The 14,589-nt window shown below is 47.6% G+C and overlaps 1 protein-coding gene across 1 annotated transcript in view; it reads left to right on the forward strand.

Annotated features, from left to right (window-relative positions):
* LOC121649056 (barH-like 1 homeobox protein) overlaps positions 1 to 9,272 on the forward strand; it is a 14,164-nt gene extending 4,892 nt beyond the window's left edge. Inside the window, exons 6-7 of the mRNA XM_041999587.1 lie at positions 2,589 to 2,770; positions 8,957 to 9,272. Coding sequence (XP_041855521.1) covers positions 2,589 to 2,770; positions 8,957 to 9,155 — 381 coding nt within the window. The 3' untranslated portion in view covers positions 9,156 to 9,272. The remainder of the gene's footprint in view (positions 1 to 2,588; positions 2,771 to 8,956) is intronic.
* Positions 9,273 to 14,589: the final 5,317 nt, after the last annotated feature.

The following is a 14,589-nucleotide window of genomic DNA, read 5'->3' on the forward strand; positions in this document are numbered from 1 at the left end:
TAGGATGCTTGTTAGGATGCTGGTTAGGCTACTGGTTAGGCTACTGGCTAGGATGCTGGTTAGGATGCTGGTTAGGCTACTGGTTAGGCTACTGCCTAGGATGCTGGTTAGGCTACTGTCTAGGATGCTGGTTAGGGTACTGGTTAGGCTGCTGGCTAGGCTGCTGGTTAGGCTACTGTCTAGGATGCTGGTTAGGGTACTGGTTAGGCTGCTGGCTAGGATGCTGGTTAGGCTACTGGCTAGGATGCTGGTTAGGCTGCTGGCTAGGATGCTGGTTAGGCTACTGGCTAGGCTGCTGGCTAGGATGCTGGTTAGGCTACTGGTTAGGATGCTGGTTAGGCTACTGGCTAGGCTGCTGGCTAGGATGCTGGTTAGGCTGCTGGTTAGGCTGCTGGCTAGGCTGCTGGTTAGGCTACTGGCTAGGCTGCTGGTTAGGCTACTATCTATGATGTTGGTTAGGCTACTGGTTAGGCTGCTGGCTAGGATGCTGGTTAGGCTACTGGCTAGGATGCTGGTTAGGCTACTGGCTAGGATGCTGGTTAGGATGCTGGCTAGGCTGCTGGTTAGGCTCCTGGTTAAGCTACTGGCTAGGATGCTGGTTAGGATGCTGGCTAGGATGCTGGTTAGGCTACTGGCTAGGCCGCTGGCTAGGCTACTGTCTAGGATGCTGGTTAGGGTACTGGTTAGGCTGCTGGCTAGGATGCTGGTTAGGCTACTGGCTAGGATGCTGGTTAGGATGCTGGTTAGGTTGCTGGCTTGGATGCTGGTTAGGATGCTGGCTAGGATGCTGGTTAGGATGCTGGTTAGGTTGCTGGCTTGGATGCTGGTTAGGATGCTGGCTAGGCTGCTGGCTAGGATGCTGGTTAGGCTACTGGCTAGGATGCTGGTTAGGCTGCTGGCTAGGATGCTGGTTAGGCTACTGGCTAGGCTGCTGGCTAGGATGCTGGTTAGGCTACTGGCTAGGATGCTGGTTAGGATGCTGGTTAGGTTGCTGGCTTGGATGCTGGTTAGGATGCTGGCTAGGCTGCTGGCTAGGATGCTGGTTAGGCTACTGGCTAGGATGCTGGTTAGGCTGCTGGCTAGGATGCTGGTTAGGCTACTGGCTAGGCTGCTGGCTAGGATGCTGGTTAGGCTACTGGTTAGGATGCTGGTTAGGCTACTGGCTAGGCTGCTGGCTAGGATGCTGGTTAGGCTGCTGGTTAGGATGCTGACTAGGCTGCTGGTTAGGCTGCTGGCTAGGATGCTGGTTAGGCTACTGGCTAGGCTGCTGGTTAGGCTACTATCTATGATGTTGGTTAGGCTACTGGTTAGGCTGCTGGCTAGGATGCTGGTTAGGCTACTGGCTAGGATGCTGGTTAGGCTACTGGCTAGGATGCTGGTTAGGATGCTGGCTAGGCTGCTGGTTAGGCTCCTGGTTAAGCTACTGGCTAGGATGCTGGTTAGGATGCTGGCTAGGATGCTGGTTAGGCTACTGGCTAGGCCGCTGGCTAGGCTACTGTCTAGGATGCTGGTTAGGGTACTGGTTAGGCTGCTGGCTAGGATGCTGGTTAGGCTACTGGCTAGGATGCTGGTTAGGTTGCTGGCTTGGATGCTGGTTAGGATGCTGGCTAGGATGTTGGTTAGGCTGCTGGTTAGGATGCTGCTAGGATGCTGGTTAGGCTGCTGGTTAGGATGCTGGTTAGGCTGCTGGTTAGGATGCTGGCTAGGCTACTGGCTAGGATGCTGGTTAGGATGCTGGTTAGGCTAGGCTGCTGGCTAGTATGCTGGTTAGGATGCTGGTTAGGCTACTGGCTAGGATGCTGGTTAGGCTAGGCTGCTGGCTACGATGCTGGTTAGGCCACTGGCTAGGATGCTGGTTAGGATGCTGGCTAGGATGCTGGTTAGGCTGCTGGTTAGGCTACTAGCTAGGTAGCTGGCTAGGCTACTGTCTAGGATGCTGGTTAGGGTACTGGTTAGGCTGCTGGCTACGATGCTGGTTTTGCTGCTGGTTAGACTGCTGGCTAAGCTACTGGTTCAGTTCCTGGCTGCTCTTCTAACATCAAATTTTACTTGTGCTTTTGTGGTCAGATGTTTTCATGGATTAGCTGTTGACAGATTTCATGGTGTGTTTAGTTCTGTGTGTTGCTGATGAGCTGCTGGTTCAACCCGTACCTGAACCAGAAACAGATCAGCTCCAAAACATGAACTAAAAGAAAAATGATGGGATGTAAAAACATCAGTCGTGTTGATCTTCAGAAACTGATCAATTATCAATGAAAAATCTGCAGGTGAATGTTTCAGCTGAAAAGAAAAGTTTGGAGCAGATTCTTCTTCAAAGATATTTTTATATGAATATGGATCAGATCATGTAGGTTCTGAAAGGCTACAAACCTGGATTCAGTGCAGTATGATGTCAGAAACCTTTATAGAGCACATTTCATGCACAAAGCAACACAAATTTATAAAGTAAAAGAAGCTTTAAAGTGCACGGGGCGTTCCTCCAGGTCCGAAGTATGAAACAGAAATAATGGATAAACCTGAACAAAGCCAGAACCAGAATCATGTCCTCTCTACCTGTCAATTACCCAGCACACAGCGGGACCTCGGACCCAGCGGCCGGCCGCCTCAAGAAGCCTCGTAAGGCTCGTACGGCATTCAGCGACCAGCAGCTGGTGCGACTGGAGAGAAGCTTCCAGGAGCAAAAGTATCTGAGTGTCCAGGACCGCAGGGAGCTGGCAGCCTCCCTACAGCTCAGCGACACCCAGGTCAAGACCTGGTACCAGAACCGCAGGTAAACCATGTGACAGGTTTCAGATATCAGCTGATTACAGGCCAAGTCCGGGTCTGATGGAGATCTAGTGTTACCTGATAAGGGAAGCAACTGGACTTAAGTCTGTGTCCAGTTTGTGTTTTTACAACACCTGCAGTTTTCTGGACCTCTTTGCATTTCTGGAAATCCCAAACAAAGCTGGCTGATCTTAGTATAAACGGTCAGTGTGGCTGGAAGCCAGAAACAGCTGATGCAGGAGTGATGATCATACCCATGACCCGTTGTTAGGACGGTGTCCCAGCAACAAGACTCTGTGAAGAACTAGATTTAAACGGACGCAAGTCATCAGAAACAAAGCTGGGTCCATAAGAAAAATACCTTTCTCTTGATTTGTGTGGAAAAGTTAGGAGGTAAAAGAGAGAGAAAGAGGATCCTGTCAGGAGCTGTTATTGCTCAGGAAGCTGTTTTTAACTCTGCTGTGTGGAAACGTAAACTGGATAAAATGAAAAGATAGCTAGAATGAGATGAACAGTCATCATATGACTGAATCAGTTGAACTGGAGGAACTGGTTGGAACAGGAGCAGCCCACCACCAGCATGGATTCCTTAATGTTTTTCCACCTTTCAGCAATCACACCTGTTACTGTTGAGGAGTTCAGAGCTAAAGGGGAAGAAAACATTGGTAGAAAGGACCTTCTGGAGTCAGTCCTGCAAATGTTTTAACATGAAATTTGCTGGCAGTGATGCTGGATCCTTCTGCTGATGAATCCAGCTCATCGGCCTGAGTCAGGAGCTGTGTCTCAGCTTGACCAGGATGACCCCGCTACCTGTTACTGGCAGTTTTACAGCTGGGTTCTGTGTGTTTTTAAGATGTGCTGCATGGGAAAGTCCAAAAAGTCTGCAGATCTTCTCAGAGTACAACAACTAAACTATGATATCTCCTCACACAAAGTTCTTTATTTAGAGTAAAGTCCATATTTCTGGATTCTGTGTATCCCTACCTCACCTCCCCATGTCCTTTCCACATGCCTCCACCGATCGGTCCAGTAAAAGTTATGGTCCGAGGTAGGAGGCGGTAAAGTATGAGCTCATCACTGAGGGGCTGATGGTAGCATGCCACGGCTGATGGCTGCTTCTTTTCTAACTTCCTGGTAGATCAGTGCTTCAGATCACCACCAGCAGTTTTAGACAAATGCAACTTGTTTTCTTTCATGTGTCTATAGTGTAAAAGCAGGAGCATCAGGGATGTTCAGCATGTCGCGGTTCAACTTGGGATCTTTGGTTTGGTAAATCCTGGTCTCTGTTGCGTACCCGGACCATGTAGGTGGGTATCAGCCAGACAGCCGTAGATGGCGTGATGCCACAGCGGTGCGACGCTTCCTTACATTATGACGAACGACACACAGAAACAAGGAGGACATCCAGCAGTTCTTATCTGTCCACATATGTGAACCGTTATGGGCAAATAACGGTTCTCTGACGCTAGACTGGTCACCTCATGACGTCCTTTTGATCCTGACAGAGGACAACTGTAGCGTCGAGACGATGTCTCGCGAGGGGGCGTGGCATTACTAACATTTCTGGCTTTTCATGGCCAGCACATTTTACCGAAACAAGAAAGATAATCGTGTTATTAACAGTTAACAACATTTTAAATGTTAGATTCCAGTAAACCTGTAAGGATTGATTAGTGATTTTTCAGAGCTGAGTTTAGTTATTCCCTTTAGGAAAAAATGCTCTTTTATTAACGTCCTCTTCGCTGGACGTTTGTGTCACCTTTTGTTCAGGGCATGCCTCCATGACAGAGGTAGAAAATCAGGTAGACTCGGATACAGTTTCCAGAGGATACAAGGCCAGAGAGAGAAAGTTCAGATGAGGAAGAACAAGATGAGGATGACTAAGATGCTGTCCTCTGTGGACCAAAACAAACACAGAGGTTTAAGTATGCAAACCAGAAAGAATAAAAACAAAAGAAAGGAAGCGTAGCATTCAGAGATGTTCATCTGTTTTATCTTTAACTTCATGTTTTATCTGATTTTTTGGATCTTTTATTCATTAAATATATGTTTTCTATTTGAGAAGAAGGAAATCCCGACATCCACTCCAGTGGACATCTTTGTTTTTAAAACCCTAAGACTTAATTTACAAAATGAAAAATTGAAATTGAAAACATTTTTTCTGGGTCTCAGGAGGTAAATCATGGTTCTTCTCACCAATCAAAGGACTGCAGTGTTTCAAGCTTCTCTTACCCGTCCTGTACTGGCCGTCCTGGGTCATTTCATTTTTCTTTGTTCCTTATATTAATGATTTATGGCTTTTTATTCTTTCACACTGCATGCAAACAAAACATGTGCTTTGAGTTCTTTGACACAATTCAGCCCAAACAACTGCTGAGAAAATGGATCTGAACATTTGTCATTCATGACATTAAAATAGAATAATACTTCATTACATTTAAATTAGGGCTGCTAAATTAATAAAACTTTTAATCCGATTAATCACACTTTTCAAATTAACCACAAATTTAAAATAATTTCAAAATGATTAATCAACATTCATGAGTTTTCATATGCCTGAATTCTGCCTGTTTTTACTGTATTTTATCACCAGAACGAGCCAATGCTACAAATATTTACTGTTAACTGACCTTCCCTTGGCTAAACATCAGATGTCCCAGGTTAAGTAAACGCAGCATGAAATCTTCTACATGTTGTTCCAAAACATTTATACCATGTTCTAGATCATAATTCAGAATTCATCCAGCATCATCTCACCAACCGTCTCCATGGTGATAATTTCTGTCCTAAAATCAGCAGATGTGACGACTGAAGTTAAACAGCCGACATTGATGAAGAAACTCTGATAAAACTGATGATCTGGATAAAAACAGCTTTTTCTTTTAGCATTGAAGTGTAAGTGTTTGTGTAGCAGTGATAAAAGTCTCACAGCTGGCTCCGCCTTCACAGCTGTGCGCGGGTTGATGAATTCATGTGTGACAGTAGCTTAACCTGCGTGTGATTACCTTTACTTTCCTCTCCCAGGATTTGTTAATAAAATACTCAATAATCACTGAAACACAACTGTCCTGGGTTCTCTTTAACAACAGTTTAGGTTTGCTTCCTCTGGTCCATGTTGAGTGTGGTACACACCATGTCATCAAACAGCACAGTGACCACCTGTAGCCTATATATAGGCCCACTGACTGGTTACAAGATTGTACACACCTGTGATGCTAATTAGTGGACACACCTTGGATTAACACGTCCCTTTGGTCACATTATTTTCAGTCTTTTCTAGGGGTACCATCATTTTAGTCCAGGCCTGTTTCATGAGTTTATTTTTTAAATAATTATGTTGAAACATGGTTGAAAAGCAACGTCTGACTTTCATTGGTTAAATTTCATAGAATTTTTATTTATTATTACTTTTGTCAGATTCAAGTTATTTCTATGACCATTGTGTGTTTTTCTTTCATTAACAGAAGGGAACCAACAATTTTGTCCACGTGTGTAAACTGATCTCCATCTTGTCCCATTTAAAGAAAGTGAAAGGTCAAAAATTGGCAGACCTACAGGGAAATTTAAAGTTGAAACAACAAGAAGATATAAACAACCCAAACTTCACTGTAAAACAGGAAATTAAGACATTTACACACAGGAGGCCCCAAAATATGTAACCTGTCTGAGACAGAAATATTAAAAGATGGGAGGGAAATCAGAAAAATATTTGGCATATAAACTACGCAAACAACAAAAGGAAAGTTCAATATACAAAATTAGGGACCCTAAAACTAATAATTTAGAAACTAAATTGGAAAAGACTCAGAGAGGTTTTGAGAATTTCTCTGTCCAGCATCATAGCAGCAAAATGATAATCTGGTTGCTGTATCGTGCTGAACAAATTTGCTCTGCCAAGGGGAGGCCTATGGGTAAGGCTCCTCTTGATAATGTGATTAATTTATTTATTTATTTACTTTGATTCACGGAATCTATGTAATCTTGCTGGACCTGACCGGAGGGGACAGAAAAAGATGGAAAACAGCATAAGAGCAAAAGGGAAAGAAGAAAGGAGACAAAAAGATCACAGACAGAAGGAAACGACCCTTTAGTCCACACCATCACCAGACAACAAACTGTTACCCGCCAGGGACCGGCCACCCTGGGCAGCCCAAGCGAAGGGCCCAGGACCCCGGGAGCCCAGAGGCGGCCGCCCCACCCCGCAAAGGCAGAGGGCCCGCAACATGCCTAGGAGGACCAGGCCCCCCCAGACAGCCACCCGGCGTAGGCCAGCACACACCCCAATGTCCCAGCCGCACACCCCGGGAACCAGGGTGCTATCGGCCCCCTCCCCCCACTCCCCACCTACTCCAATCTGCACCCCATATAACCCCACACTCACACCCTCCACTGAATGATCTCCTCCGTTCCACCCCGCATGGCTCCATGCCTCCCAACTCCCAACGTGTGTGTGTGTGTGTGTGTGAGACAAAGAGAGCGGGAAGTAAGAGGGGCAAACTTCCCTCTGGATGATGAGCCTCTAGTGGCATTAGGCGCCCCCGCTCCCCAGGAGGCCCCCCAGGGCAAGACAGGCCACGTAGGCCGCCCCCCACGACCGGGCCACTCAGGGATCACAGCCATTGAGCTTTTACCAACCCCAGAAAGTACCCACCCTCCCACACCCCTAACGGGGAATGAGAGGATGGGGACAGCGGCAGACCCACGGCCCACCACCCCCAGGCCCGCCCAGCCCCCCCCACAAGTGCACTTAACCCACCCCAACCACACACAGAAACACATGCACACACCTATAACACTATATATATATATATATAAACACTCACACAGCATACAACCCTCCCACTCTCACTCCCCAGACACACCCCCACTCACCATAACACATGCATACGCACGCACACAAACATACCCCCACATCCACACAAACATCATCCAAAGTATAGACACACACACACAACATACAAGTATCTCTGTCTCACACCCCAGCACCTCCCCCTATAATCCCCCGAATCCCACTCAGCCCTCCTTCAAACCCCTACGCCCCCCCTGCCCCCGGGCCATACCCTGGGTCCCATGGCGTCAACCAGACACCAGGGCATGCACCAACCCACACCATGGCAGCACATCCGGGCAGGCCCAGACCCCCGGCACATACGGACCCCACCACCCCGGAGGGAGGAGGACCACCCCCGAGCACCAAAGCCCAGAACCCCCGCCCAGCCCGCCCCGGAATAGCCCGGCCAGGTTTTGAGAATTTCTTTCAGGATTTATATTCACAACCCAGTGCTCCAGAGGAAAACGGTATCGAGTTCTTTAGACCTGCCTTCACTCTCAGATCTTCAAAATGAGGACTTAATAAAATCGATATCAGTGGAGGAAATCAACACGGATCTTGCTAGAATGAAACCAGGAAAGGCAGTTGGATCAGATGGTTTCAATTCCCAGTGGTAGTTCCACTACTACTGCGGACATTTAATTATATTTTACAGGAGGGAGCCATGTTTGCTGATGATGTTTTGGTCTGCCTGGGGGGGCCGGAGGGGTCATTCAATGAACTGATGTCCATTCTGTTGGACTTTGGGAAGCTTTCAGGCTATAAGGTCAATATCTCAAAAACTCTGGTGATGACACTTAGTTATACAGTACCTGTGACTTTACGTAAGAAGCTTGAGTTAGAAGATATCAAGTATTTACGAATACACCTGACTAGGGACCTCTCCAGGCTCTTCCAGGCAAATTATGAACCTGTATCCTTGGACATAAAAAGCTATTTATATAGATGGAATTTGGTCCCTTTCCTGGGCATTAGCTCTAGAGTAAGTGCAGTAAAAAGGAATTTACTCCCCAAACTGATATATATTTATTTAGAAATTTGCCTATTGAGGTGAACAAAGACCAATTTAAGGAGTGAGATAAATGGATTTCCAGGTTTATTTGGCAAGGTCGGAAATCGAGAATTAAATACTCCACCCTTCAACTTCCTAAGGAAAATGGAGAGCTAGGCCTCCCTGCTTCAGAAATTACTATCATGCAGCTTGATATGATATGTGTCTATCGGTTTAGTTTCACTAGAGTGGTCTCATATCTTAGTAGTTTGGTACATCTGGATGTGTAGAAGTGCAGATGTGTAGTACACACATCCAGATGTTCTCCTGCAGCTTTTTGTGTAACGCTAAGTTATGTTTCCCCTCAGGACGAAGTGGAAGCATCAGTCTGCTGCAGGTTTGGAGCTCCTGGCTGCAGCCGGCAGGATATTCCTACCCACACACTTCCTGTGTCCTCCTTCCCCGCCCACAGTGGACCCCTACCTGTACAGAGGCCATGCCCTCCATAACCCCCCAGCAGCCCTGCCTCTACTGACACGTGTTCTCACCCGCATGGACCCCCACTGACATGGCTGCACTGGGAGTACTGGGAGTAAAGCACCAGTTTGGACGTTTCTTGAACTTTTTTGGGACTGTTTTAAAAAAGAAATCCTGGAACTGAGGTGAGTTTGATTCCAGGCTCACTGTGACCCTGCTGAGAAGACAAAATGTTGGATGGCTTGGACAAAAACATACCTCAGAATGTTTTACTGTTTTTCAGATTTTCATAAATAAAGTGTAGACATTTCTTTGTTCTTGTGTTTTGATGCTGAGTGAAAATAAAGAAACTGAAAGGTTTCCTGGATCAAACCATGTTGATGGTAGGGTGTTTCTGAGTTTAGGAATGTGGCTGCTTTCTGTCTCCTCACAACTGGCTGAATTTTAACCTCTGATCCTCTGCGATTAACTTGTACATTTAGTAGAGGAGGTGGATGGTGACCTTAACACTCTCGGGGGTTAGATGTTGACTGAGGGAGGCTCTGGGAGCTGCGGGACTCTAGTGGTCTCTTTGAGTGGGGTTCTGTTTCCATATGGAGCTGCATCCTGAATAAATTTGGAGCAAAGATTGGTCTGTGTTACTTGACTGATATTCTGTGTGTGGCAAGCTCGGGGGAGTAAGTAAATAATATTTTAAAGTTGCGGACAACACCACCCTGGGACTTTCACCCAGGGAATAATAACAGAACTCCAACAAGGCAACCAGGTCCATTATACTAACGAGGCATGAGACAAGCATCCAATTAATTAAACAATCTTTATTTAAAATAAACAAAACAAAACCCACGGTTCAAAAATAAAAGATGGCTGAGGCTGATGCACCTGACTCAATACTTCTTCCTTCACAACGCCGCACAGCAGCAACTGCAAGACTGGCTCTGCGCCCTCCGGCTGGTACACCCTACGATGTAACAAGCCATCCTTCTCCATCAGGCGGCCCCATTGCTGCAGCAGGGTCAGTGCCAGAGGGGAAAGTGCCCGCCCTTGCTCAGAATTGGGACGCCGCCCCTGCTTCCAGAACGGCAGCACCTCCCCTATGACTAAATCAGCCTGTTGGAGGGCACGCAGGTCAGCGGGTGTACGTTGGAACAACGCAGTCACCGAGCTCTGGGTTGCTTCTCCAGACTCGCGGTACACAGCCTGCTCCAGCTGTTTTGGAACCAGGATACCGGGCATCACATCTTGGACATCTTGTATGCCCGGTCAGTGCTGGCGTGAAAGAGCATCAGCATTTTTATTACTCCTTCCCGACCGATACTTAATGTCGAAATCAAAGGAGGCGAGCTGGGCTGCCCAACGCTGCTCAGTAGAACCCAACTTAGCAGAGAACAAATGACTGAGGGGGTTATTGTCGGTATTACCTTTACATTTATGACCCAACAAATACTCCCTGAATTTTTCGCCCATGGCCCACTTGAGCGCTAGAAATTCCAGTTTCATAGAACTGTAGTTGGACATGTTGCGTTCAGTGGGCCTCAGCCCTCGGCTAGCGTAAGCTATCAGCCAAACCTTACCTTCCTGTTCTTGGGACAGGACTTTCTCCCAAGCCACTGTAGCTGGCGCCCACCTCCAAGATAAAGGGCAGGGAGAAGTCAGCATAAGCAAGGACAGGGGCGGTGACCAGCCTCATTTTCAACTCCTCAAAGGACTTTTTACACTCCTCTGTCCAACCCTCCAGGACGCCCTGCTCCCCCCTTTTTCTAGACCTCGTGCCTCCGCATTCAGCCACCAGTCTGTGCAAATGGGCAGCAAGCTTGGCAAACCCCACCACAAAATGGCGATAGTAACTAGCAAACCCCAGGAAATAATGTAGGTCAGAAACAGTGCCTGGGGGCTTCCAACTAACTACTGCTTCCACCTTACCGGGATCTGTAGACACCCCCTGGTCTGAGATGACATGGCCCAAGTACTGCACCTCTTTCTGGAAGAACGAACACTTGCTGAGTTTCACCTTCAGGCCCTCCTATTTAAGCCGCCCCAGCACCACATCCAGCCTCTCCAGATGTTGCTGCACGGTAGAGGAAAACACCACAATGTCATCGAGGTAAAGTAGCGACTGGCACTGCTGATCTCCAAAGATGCGTTGCATCAACCGCTGAAAGGTGCTGGGGGCATTGCAAAGCCCAAAGGGCATCCTGTTCCACTCAAATAGGCCAAATCAAGTTGGTACAGCCCAAATCACCATCATATGCTGCAAACACAGAGGCGTAGCTCCTTAACAGAGACCTCGCCTGTGCCTGTTCCTCGACAGGCAACTGCGACAAAACCATAGCCTCAATGTGATCTTGGACCAGGGGAGCAGCAGTTTGGGAACTTACAGTAGCCACCTCAGCTGGTACCTCAGTGAGCCCTGCGGGTAAACTACCAACATGCACCAGGTCCAAGGTGCCAACAGGGGTGCGAGGATAGAGCAGCACATCAGTGGCACCAACATTTACCACCGGAATGTAGGCTGTGCCTCTACTAACCCGAACCAAAGAAGGGGAAGCAAGCAGCCCTGCAGGTAAGCCAGATTGAAGGGGTTCAAAAAGCGCAGTCCCCCTTGAAAACTGCTCGGAACAGGTGGCCGTCACTATCTTCAGTGTTCCCCCTGGGATGCAGCAGGCCTTCTTACCCCAAACCTTCACCATCCCCGGAGCCTCCAGTAATGGCTGCACAGCAGCCTGATGATACTCATGCAATGCCTGCACCACAAATGATGGAGCCTCACTCACTGAATGTGATTTAAACAAATCCATCCCATGCTGCCTAAAAAGTTCCTGGTAGCACCTCTGGATCACATTCATCCCCAAAACCCCAGACACCCGAGACGGCGTTGAACCAGGAGGGTCCCTCACCACCAATACACCACTGCGAGGCATGGACTTACCACACAGCTGAACAGTCAGTTCTAGATATCCAATATAGGGAATGGACAACCCGTTAGCTGCTTTAAGCTGCAATTTGGTGGGCGCTAGTTTTCCGCCACAGAATGCGACTGACTACTTGAGTGGGGTAAAGGTTGGGAATGAGAGACACGTACCCCTTCACATTCTCTTGCAAAATGACCGGGCTTCTCACATAGTCTACAGATCACCGTGCGATTGCAAGGGGAATAACTACAACTACGCTGGTGCATGCTCTGCAGACGAGCCAGACTCTGGGTCAGCTGGGTCAGCTGAATTGCTGATACATCAACAGCTCCCTCATTTCACTCAACTCAGACATTGGTGGGGGGTCAGGCTTTTGTGGGGCACAATGTAGCCTGTACTGAATCCAAACGCTGAAGGGACCGAAATACTGCGTTCTCTCATGGCGCCTGGCAAACCTTCTCGCTCCCACCTTATGGCCTCTCCTCTGACATCGAGCATGGTTGCCCTCGGGTGCCCACGTACCCATCGTTTTAAGTCCCGCAGGAGAGCACAGTCTAAAACTTGCTCTACAAACTGATCCCTCTATTCAGTCTTACCTTCTCCATGAGCCCCATCAGAGCCAGAGAGAACTCTTGTAATGTTTCTCCCTTTTGCTGTTTCCGAGAGAAAAATGCCTCCTGCAGAGCTACATATGAATCTGAGCAGCCATATAACTCTTCTAGGGCGCCAATAATTTTAGCTGGGTCCTCTCCCTCCTCTCGGGAACAATATTTAATTTCCTCTCGAGCCTCACCCTCAAGATGATCAAACAAGAAGAAAGCCTGCTCACAAACTGATAAATGCCGGGTCCGAATACACTCCTGCGCTTCCTCCATCCACTCCTTAAAACTCATGCCGCCTCTTCCTTTGAACTTGGGGCAGTTCCTGTCTCTGGGGACAAAAATAAATCTTTCAGTGGCAGGAGCACTAGCAAATGCACCTGAAGCAGACCCGGTGGCAGGCTGTTCTTGCCGTAACCGGTCATTGTCTGCCTTTAACTGCGCAACCAAATCACGCAGCCCTCTCAGCTCCTCCTCCATGACTACACAAGATAATTACACCAACACGGGGGGAAAAGTCTAAATATACACAAATAAAAGTTTTCAGACTTACAAGGTTATGCTGCTGCTTTGCTTTTACAAAATCAGAACTTTAAAAAGGGGGCAAAACACATACCCCAAAGAAAACAAGCCAAAAAAAAAAAATTAATGAACACTTGTCTCAGCCTGCACAAAGTAAATCCTGCCGACAACGCCAAGTTTGTGGCAAGCTCGGGGGAGTAAGTAAATAATATTTTAAAGTTGGGGACAACGCCACCCTGGGACTTTCACCCAGGGAATAATAACAGAACTCCAACAAGGCAACCAGGTCCGTTATACTAACGAGGCATGAGACAAGCATCCAATTAATTAAACAATCTTTATTTAATATAAACAAAACAAAACCCACGGTTCAAAGATAAAAGATGGCTGAGGCTTACCAGGAGATAGGTGGGCTAAATGAGGTGAGGGAATCCAAACAAAGGCCACCCCAAGCACACGTGCAAGACAAACACACTTCACACCGCACTTCAGTCCCACAGCACAGGCAAACGTGATCAGCATGCAGATGAGGGGAGGATCAGACTAGGAAGGGGACCCGCACCGCAGAGGCACCACCACTCCAAGCTCTCAGACCACTAAAATAAAAAGAAATACAGTGTTAGAAACAGTGAAGTTAAACACAATAAAAGGAGCAACAAATAAACTAAATAAAACTACCGTAACATCAAACATATGCACTAGAGGCCAGCCATCAAACCAAGTCCTCGATACAGGCCGCATCCCGGGCCTCTAGTGGAGCGGCAGAGCATAAAAGTGTCCCAAAACAATTAAAAGAGTCAATGTTAAAGCAATTAAAACAAATAAAACAAAGCAAAGCAAAGCAGCAGCAATTAGGACGACGATTATAGGCGTGGGAATGGCTGTAGCTCCTCCAGCCCCACACGCCGCCACAGCCACTGTCAGCCGCCTGGAAGGCGGCTACGTTGTTAAAAAGCCGTCCGATAAATTCCCCTAAAACAAAAACAAACAACCATAAACGTCCAATATAGACAAGAAAGTGCCCACAAGCCGTGGATTCACCTACCCAGATGAAAGGGGTTCGCCACACAAAGGAGTCGTGTAGACGCGGGAGGCAGCACAACACACGAGTTTCCCTACAGAAACACAGCCTGTTAACGCCTACTCAGCCAGAGATCCCGATACAGGGAAAGCAAAGTTGACATACCACAGCAGTCTTGGTGTGAGAGCCAGTTCCACGCGCAGCAGTAATAATCTCCGCGACAGCCGGAAGTCAGGTGACCTGTCAACCAGACGAACCTTGCCCAAAGCTGGCTCTACGCCTGCTTAAATATGTCACCCCCCTCCGCTGATTGGTCGATACCGCAACCCCTCATCTTCATCATACTGCCACATGTGGTTAGAGCTGATTGGTGGGATCAGTTTGACTCAAGTTGATGGTTTTCAGTCATCTTGTGAGCTTTTTGGTTTGCAACGTCTCTTCTTCATCCTTGTCTTGTGGGTTTTTGATGT

Source organism: Melanotaenia boesemani, chromosome 11 (assembly GCF_017639745.1).
Source record: "Melanotaenia boesemani isolate fMelBoe1 chromosome 11, fMelBoe1.pri, whole genome shotgun sequence".
In the NCBI taxonomy this organism is placed as follows: Eukaryota; Metazoa; Chordata; class Actinopteri; order Atheriniformes; family Melanotaeniidae; genus Melanotaenia; species Melanotaenia boesemani.